This window comes from Ananas comosus, linkage group 9 (assembly GCF_001540865.1).
Source record: "Ananas comosus cultivar F153 linkage group 9, ASM154086v1, whole genome shotgun sequence".
Lineage (NCBI taxonomy): Eukaryota > Viridiplantae > Streptophyta > Magnoliopsida > Poales > Bromeliaceae > Ananas > Ananas comosus.
In genome coordinates this window covers 5,460,423-5,469,710 of record NC_033629.1, presented here as the reverse complement: position 1 = coordinate 5,469,710, position 9,288 = coordinate 5,460,423, and the positions used below count along the sequence as shown (strand labels likewise).

Sequence of the window (9,288 nt, the reverse complement as noted above, 5' to 3'; positions counted from 1 at the left end):
AAAGTTTTAAGATGAAAGCATATAGAAATTTTTTTTTTTTTTTTTTTCAAGGGACCATAAAAAACATATCATGGAAAATATATTATAACTGTTCATTATCGGCTATAGAACGTGATATTTCGTGTAAAAACAAACATACTAATTTTTCGTCGTAATTTCTCTTCACATACAATGCAATATCTCTGCAATTGCAAATGGAAACTTAATTAAAACATGAAATTGAATCTATGTTATCCCACAGCTACTCCAGAATGGACAAACCAACCATTTGAAAAAGAAACAGAAAAATGCTCTCCACCATCCTTAATAAATTTATTCTTGTATTAGTTCCTCATATATTCAATGTATTTATGCATGCACTTATGTATGTATATGTGTGTATGTTCGTGCCATAATGTATGTATGTACAAAATATCACCCTCATTCACTAAACACAAGAGTCCTCTCTCTCTCTCATGAGATATATGAAATAGGTTATCTCCTCAGTTGATACTTAAATATATAATATTTACATCAAACCTCGCTCATCTGATGCTCTTCCTCTCTTCCTTCTCATGGGCAAGCAAAACCTCATTGCTTCAATCGGAGCGGAGTCGGGTGTGGATGCGACTCCACGAGGATCGACCAAAGAATCTGCACATCCTCGCACTGGCACGACTTCACGTCATCGTAGAGAATATATATCCCCCTATCTATCAATACAATCAATGACATTATCAGTGTCACCAACTTGTTTCCAACAATGACAATAATAATAGTAATACATCAATAAGAAGAGAAATAAAATATAGCTCAGTTGGATAGAGCGAGACCGAAAAAATATAAAAGCTAATATACATGTAAGTGCGAAAGCATAACATACTCTTGTTGCGCGCGGAGTGCATACGAAGCCACAACCTCCTAAGTGGGGAGAAGAGGGAGTGAAGCCAACCCATAGGTGAGTAGGGGTGGCTGCTTCTTATTGTTGTTTGTTGCCTCATTTGTGGATGGAGAATGAGGGCAAAGAAATAGGAGAGGGGGTTGAAAGGTTGTAGTAAACAAAATGGCTTGCTGTAGGCCTTGGGTGAAGTCTATTTCACCATTCCTCTGCCACATTCCCATTAATTCCTCTGCAGTCCAATCATGAATTAGGTATTATATTTTGGTACCACGTCACTTTCCCTCTCTCTCTCTCTCTCTCTCTCCCCTCCAAAAGCTATTTCTTGCTTCTTGCTCTATATATCATCATAAGCAATAAAGCAAGATTTTCTTCAAGAAAAAGACATCCAATTATGCACAACCTTCTTCACTCTAGGCAATCTGGTTAATTTTAATGCGCTCGAAATATATATACTAACTAAAAAAGAAAATTAAAGAAAATACTACTTTCGCATGCAGAGAGATAGTTTTCGCAACTCTAACCATGATAGCCTTGTTGTTATCGTAAATTATTTTCTATAAAATTCAAGAATTTCTACAATTAAGGAATTCGATAAATAAACACATTCTCATACATGGAGATGGTTTACACAATCCTAACCATGTCTTTTTTCAGCAAAACAGTCATAACACACCTATAACCAAGAATTTCTACTAATGAGGAATTCAACAAATAAACACTGGAATAGAAAATGAAATTGGATTGCATTGGAATGAGAAATGGAATGACAAATAATTTAAAATTACTTCATTAATTATTGGATTGGAAATCAGAATGACATCTGAAATTTTGGAAGAGAGTTTTGGTTAAGAAAGAGAAGATTGATGAAGGAAGAGGAAGGGAGAGTGTTTGTAAGAAAGAGTTTTGAGTGGTTTACTTTGGAATGGACCAATCCGGAATTCAAATCCGGATTGGGGCATAAATAAATTCGATCATGCCCATTCCAGAGTGGAACGGGAATCGGAATCCGATTCCTGCAAAACAAATAACAAGTGTCGAAATCAACGAATTTCATTCCGATTTCGTAGTCTAAAATAGGTGAACCAAACAAGCCCTTAATTTGTCCTTGCATCTCTACATTAAGTGAGCTCTTAACCCATAAGACCATATTATTATGGCTCCAATGAAAGCACCTACCTTGTGAGGATGGCCTATCTCTCCTTGACTTGGCAATAGAACAAACCAAGGGTCTACCTGCAAGCAAACATCTTTCATTATGAGACACAGATATCTTCTCAAGGACATCTTCCTATCAAAAAAAATAAGTGCCACAGGTGAGATGTCCACATGGTGTGTTGAGAGTTGATCCACGTGGAATGCAATTAAAAACATGGCAATTTATTTTAGCATGGTAGTTGTTATACCATCAACATAACAAATAAACAATCAGTAGAACAAATCTAGTAAGGAAGGGAATAATTGAGCATATTCACATTTGATATGCACCTGCCTATTTTGTTACTAAAAATATGCTGTTCTCTGCACACCAACTCCCATATCTTCTGCTTGAATTTTACATTTGCAGATCCTTCGACCCTGAGAGAGTGAAAGGAGAAGGAGAAATTAAATATAATTTGATTCCGCTTAACAACTCTCTAGTTCAAAGTGTGACATTTTATCACTCAGCAGTGGTCAATCCAATTTCTCATTTGGGACTTGCCGCTAGAATACAGCTAACTAGAGAGCACATGAAATCTTGTGGTTTGTCAAGATAAATTATAAGAATCAACAAAACTCAGTAAAATTAAGCTGTTAAATCTTATTTACATCTTTCTAAAGTAGTCATAAAATTGTCACAATGCTCAATTATAATGACAATCAAGTCCTAAAACCGCAACAGGATGGTTTAATGTTACAATTCGAACAATAGGGTTGAAAACTTGAGCTACATGAATACACAGGAACTGTATCTGAAAGTCCTACGAACAAACTGATAATATGGCAGTTGATTCTCTCTCACCTACTTCACTTTACTGGAAAATGTTTTTTTTTTTCCCCACTTTCCTGATAATTCCAAGCATGTAGATATCGGAGCACAGAATATAGCAACCCAGTCCAGAGTATGGAATGCAGGATCTTCGCTTTTTTTAGTGCTACACCACATAGTAAAGCAGCTCCTGAAATAAAGAGAGAAAAACAAGTTGCTTGGATAGGAAGGGAAAAAAAAAAGAAGAGAGGAAATATTAAAAAAAATGTAAAAGTTTATCACGATGATGAAAGGACATCAAGAAAATTGATGAAACAACATCAAGAAAATTTACGAAGGCAAATTTTAAGGCTAAGTGTACAGGTAAAATAGTTACCAACGAATCACAATTTTCAATTTAAGACTAATTGTATTGCTAACTCAAATACCATTGTAGTCCGGATCTGTGTAGGTTTTAAAAGTTCATTCGCAGAACCCTTATTGGAGGATAAAGATTTTGGATGTAAAATGCTAGTATGGCAAGAACATGAGAAATTAGGTAAGTCGAGCTACTAATCTGTTTAAACGAAAGACAGAGTCCAAATTATAATTTGTCAAATTTCAGGAATTAACTGAACATTTTAATAGCAACTAGCATTATGAATTTGTGCATTGCCTTGATGCATTATACTTTTCATAGGAATATTACTATCAACTGATTGTTAGCTTGAGTGGTACATATCATGCACAGGAATGGTATTAAATTTAATGTAAAGTAAAGTAGCACATTTGAATATTCATGAGAAACATAGACATAATTGATGATCAAAATAAAAATATATTTCCGTCAAAGTAGTAAGCTTGGAAACAAAGAACACAAAAGGAAGCATATACTAAACAACATTACTAAGACATCTCTACTCTACAATTAATAACGTAGTACAATAACCAACCTTTAACAATAATTAAAGATAATTAGATCTTGTTGACCTCAAAGGAGTTGTTGTCACAACAAATGAAAAAACTAACACATGCGTTGCCGATCAGTCGATGTAAATTAAGGAGCTTACGCTACTGCTGAAAGAGCTAATCCTTTGTAGTTTCCAAACTGGACAACGAAGATAACACAGAAGCATGCTTTAGTAGTATCTGTCACAAATAAATGAAGGGAAAACTTCAAAAACCCCCCCTGTGGTTTCGTAGTTTCTCACTTTGCCCCCTTGTGGTTTAAAATGTATCAAATTGCCCCCCTGTGGTTTCGTTTTTATCTTTTCGATAGCTTTTTCGTTAATATTTCATTAAATTATATACAAAAAACTTCAAATACCCATCTAGATTTATCAAATATTCACTTTAGTACCCTTTAATTTTAACTTTATCACTGATTTAAGAAAAAAAAATAATGAAATTGATAAGAAAAAGAGAAAAAAGAAATCACAGGGGAGCAAACTGATACTTTTTAAACCACAGGGGGGCAAAGTGAGAAACTACGAAACCACGGGGGGGTTTTTGAAGTTTTCCCATAAATGAATAATGATACATTGACAAAACATAAAAACTAATACGCATGCCGAAAGATAAAATAATTTAGAAACTAGCAAGTTTTATGGGAAAAGAGAAGAAGAAAATGATGCATATTCTTTCTGAAAATATAAAGCCAGAAGCATTTCAGGATAAAAGTCATTTATATGTGCTTGAAAAGTTCACATTGTTGCACTACATGATTCCTCCAATCAATCACTTGATCATTCTCTACAGCCAATGTACCACTTACGGAACAGTAAATTTGCTTTCTTTTCAGTCAAAGCTTCAATTCCAAAGGGTTACTTTTCCACCCAATACCTAGACTAACTAGCCAAATTAATTTTCTTTTGTTCAACCCACTTTGAGGTCTTATCTTTCGATTCCTTAAGATTCATAGTACCATGACAATTTTCTTCAAGCATGTTATCTTAAAATTTCTGTAGAAATCGCCATTTTCACTTCTTGGTTTCCACTGCTTACCTAGATGGCTAATCTATCATTATTTACCAGTTCTACATTTGAGGTCTAAGGTGCCACATAGAAGCTGTCAATAAGCACCTTTATCTGTCAAAACTTGGTGGAAAGAGATAAGACAACACAAGCATACTTTATAAACCTAGCTGGTCGTGTCCACTGCAACATGTAATGTAAAGAGCACGTAACAACAACATATGTTAAAGTTATTGAGATTACAAAGATGAACAAACATTTAATTTCTTGGAAATTTGTTCACTTAGTTTCTTTTTGGACCAAAGGATTTAAATATTTTTAAAAAAAGGATAAAGAAATCCCAAAATCAGTAATTTATAAGCAACAGTGAATATTGAATTGCCATTTTACAGCATGCATTGCGCCAACACACAGAGTAACCTCATGCCAACACCCTTAGAATGAGTTTTACTAGCAGTCTTTCACACAGTATCTAGTATGAGAATCGAAGATGTATTCCTATTCATTATGTGCGCTTGACACCTATTTTTCCTTCCTGCTGACTATCGTTTCCTATTAAATATCATCATATTCATATTTAGTTAACGAGTTCTTTGCAATGTCACTTATGCTTTTGCTAATAGCATTAACTTAATGCCATTGCCAGCATGATCATGGGACTTACTGTTATGACTGTGCAGCCCCTGATCATTCCCTTTGTTCTAAAGATAACAGTGGCTGAATTATTGAAACAAAGAGTATACCATATTACCATCAGCGGATGACATTCTTCCCAAATTATGGAAAAAAAGAAACTTGAGACAATTTGCATTAAGGTACAGACTGCTCGATTCAGAGAACTAGCATGAATTCGTGAGGAAACAATTTAGTTTTGTGTAAGGGAACAGGATATGAAGAATGTTACTGCCTCACTGCCACGCAAACATCGAACACTAATAAAAATTTCAACAAAACACTTTCGTGTGGACTAAACAAGTTATAAATTGGATAAGCTAAACAAGAACAGTAATTGCTAAATTGACGGGACATTGGTAGTAACTTAGAAGAAAGTGTATCACTGTATCCAGAGCTAATCAAGACAAATAATTCTGAAGAAGTTCATAATACAATAAATACTTTTATGGCTTTCAGAATAACTGAAATTCAGAGAAATAAGATATATGAGTTATGTTAGGGGAAAAAAAAGAAAAAGACTATAATTTGTTCCTTTGGTCCTGATATCTGCTTATATCATTGTCATATCTTAGTAAAACTAGAACCTTGAGAATATTCAAAATACCATCGAAAAGAATGTGTCAGCCTATTAGCCAAATAGAAAGCAGGACTAGCCATACATATCAAGTAGGTTGTTTATGGAAAAGCATATAACAAACAATTATTGAATATCACCAGCACTGCTACATGAAAGGAAGATTATAAATTCCACTAACCTGCAGGGAAACAGTTGGTCGACATCCAATTCACTCAAGTAGCAGTTTCACAGTCCAGAATTTCCATAATAATCATCTACGCTCCTACATAGGAGAGACATTTTTAATAAACCTTTGAGGAAAAGAGAGCGAACAGAAGTTCAAAGAATGGAAGGACAATTGGTAAACCTTGATAGATCCATTCACGACGAACCTTCATTCTCAGCAAAGTGGGGTTACTTAAACAGGGTATCAGCACCAGAGCACATTAATGTGCAGAGTCATGATGCTACAGGAATCAGTTTATCATTCCTCACACTGTCAAGAAAAGAGGCAATATTTGGCTACGATGTAGCAACTAAGAACACCATGTGGAGAGTGAATTAGATAAGACACAAGTTCTAAATACAACAGCTCAGATAGTTACAGCAGTGAGGTGCAATGACAAGTCAGTCAGAAAGAACGAAGAACGAAAAGAAAAAAATCATCGTCTTTCCAGACTCAGCTTCATCACACAATTTCTGTATTAATCTTCCATTCAGTTTCCATAAAAACATATATACTTGTTTCTGAGGGCACTGCAATCTTTAAAACCTATTCAACTAGATACAAGCTAAAGTAGTAGACCAATTCAAATTCAGAAAATGTTGCCAATCTATTGGAACAGATCAATTTAGAAGAGATGGTAAAGAAAAAAGGGGGGGGGGAAAAAGGAGCGAAGCCTCAAGCACATTTTCAAAACAAATCACTCACTAAAACATCTTGTTAGCACTCACAGGAGAAATCGCATATATCAAGAATCCTCCCGTATACACCTACTCATTCTTCCACGCATATAATATCAAAGAAAAACCAAGAGCCCCTTGTGGTTGGGAATCTCCGAAAATTTGAGAAGATGACCATGACAGCAGCTTCTCGGCAGACTGGCACGTCTGAAACATGAACACCGCACTCCCGGAAGGAGATCCGAAGAGCCAATTGTGCACGTCCCAGAACACCTCCACGGGGAAACCATCGACTAAGATCGTCTGGTTCCCCCTGAACTTCCACGCCAGCCGCTTCACCTGCATCACCCGCTTCTTGTCGACGCGAATCTCGAGGCACGGGTCTTTCAGTCCGGCTGTATCGCACTCGATCGCAAGATCATGGGATTGGCCATTATTGCAGAACTGCGCCTTCGCATAGTACACTTTCTTTCCGTATACATGCTCTCTCTTGGCGATAAAAGAAGCATTTGAAGGAGGAGGGCTCGCGCCGGTTTTACGGTACGCCTCCTTTGTGAGATCGCCGAGCAAGAGGACCATCTCGAGATCGAAGATCACGGCTACGTAGAAATTTTCCAACGGCTCAGGCCCGGGTCCGAACTTGGCGGCCGAGAGGTCCCAAAAGATCTCAACTTTGCCATTCTCGGCCTCTAAGCCCTTGGAGCCTTTCCTTTTCGAGAAGAGCCACGGCTTAATCTCGACCTTGCACAAGCAGCGGCCGGAAGGCGAATCCTCGATTTCAATGCTGAGGCCCTGCCCCATCAGGTTCTTGCTCCAGGCAAGGGTGATCACGCAGGATCGGCCGGAGAATTGGGTCCGGTAGAGGCAAGTCACCAGATTCTGATGTGCTTTGCTCGCCGCCGCGCCGCCCGACGAGGCGTCGGCGACCTGAACTCCGCTCTCGCCGAAGCAAGAAGGGAAATCCCTCATCCTGATTGCAATGATCAAACCTCCTCTCTCCGGCTTTTCGTCGAATAGGATGCGCGCAGCTCCCTTCTACTGCAGATGCAGATGCAGATGAGAGGGGGATCGGGAGGGTTTTAGTGTCACAAATATTTGCACTCACTCACAGAAGAGCTTGAATGGGTTCAACCCAGATGCAATGTCAGGGAATCAAGAAGAAGAAGCCCACAACAACAACAACAACAACAACAGCCGATCAAGAAGGAAACCACCAAACTGGGTCTTCACAGATTCATCAATGAAAAAACACCCAAGTTTTTAGAAAGAAAAGTTAGAAGAAGAAGAGGAGGAGGAGGAGGAGGAGGAGGAGATGGAGACCCTCCTACCTCATTGTGCCGAGAACTCAAGAACCCACCTCCCAAAACTCTGCACCCAACAGCATCTGTGGGTAGAACAAGTCCAAAATCAATACTTGGGCAGTTTCCTTTTTTTTTTCTTTCTTTTCCTTTCTTTCTTTCCTTTTTTTCTTCTTTTTTAGTATCCCAAAGAGATCACGAGGCCTCCTCAAAAACCAGAAACCGGATTGGAGAATGTGGCCAGTACACACACACACAAAAAAGCAGAGAAAAGGAGAGAGAGAGAGAGAGAGAGAGAGAGAGAGAGAGGAGAAAATGGGAAAATGGTGTCCTCTCCCTGGCAAAGAAGACAAAGAGGCACCGGTTACACTGTCAGATGATGCCCCTCCAATCCAACTCACCCCTCGCCACCAGTGGCTAATGAGAGAAAGCAGAAAGAGGAGGAACAACAACAACAACAACAAGTGCAGGTCATAACAACTTGGCTCTCTTTTATTATCAACCCAAAAAAAAAAAAAAATTATTATAATAAAAAAAAAAAAAAACTCTTGAGACAGCAAAGATGATCCCGAGAAAGAGTGCTTAGGGAAAAAATTAAAAGAGCTTAACGAGCAGTAGGACGGACATAAGAGAACAGGGGCTTAGTATATAACTTATTATTATGTGATATGTGATGCTCTCTGTCCGTTTCGAAACTTGTACAACATTTTACACATTCCACACGGCACCACTTTCCTATCAGTTTTCTCTGCACTAGTTATGATTATTACCATTTTACTCCTGAATTAAACTATTACTATTCTCGTGAACTTTGTCACCGTATTCATAAAACAAAACAAGCAAATCCTATAAAACTTTATTATCAATTGATTAATTATGGTGTCGTGAAAATGGGAAATAATGGGGGGAGAGGGGGGTGGTAATGAAAACGGTTATCTTGGATCTGGGCCCTTGGTAACTGCACCCACAATGTTGGCATTAAATGAGGGAGATGAAGGGGCATTCCCTCCCCCCCACATGAGAGGAGATGGGCTCTGGGAGTGGTGGGAGTAGGGGG

At 37.9% G+C, this 9,288-nt stretch overlaps 1 protein-coding gene across 6 annotated transcripts; it reads right to left on the bottom strand.

Annotated features, from left to right (window-relative positions):
* On the bottom strand, positions 301-8,728 carry LOC109715445. Of its 6 annotated transcripts, XM_020240441.1 has the most exons (9): positions 6,398-8,728; positions 6,230-6,313; positions 3,779-3,933; positions 2,880-3,036; positions 2,366-2,455; positions 2,057-2,113; positions 1,797-1,893; positions 863-1,109; positions 301-692 (listed from the first exon to the last, which is right to left on the bottom strand). In XM_020240441.1, exon 1 carries the CDS (start codon positions 7,900-7,902, stop codon positions 7,024-7,026), a length of 879 nt encoding a protein of 292 aa, XP_020096030.1. In that variant the 5' UTR covers positions 7,903-8,728; the 3' UTR covers positions 301-692; positions 863-1,109; positions 1,797-1,893; positions 2,057-2,113; positions 2,366-2,455; positions 2,880-3,036; positions 3,779-3,933; positions 6,230-6,313; positions 6,398-7,023. The 6 variants fall into 6 exon arrangements, with proteins under 6 accessions (XP_020096030.1, XP_020096025.1, XP_020096026.1 ...); XM_020240436.1 differs by having other exon boundaries at positions 863-1,893; XM_020240437.1 differs by lacking the exon at positions 1,797-1,893.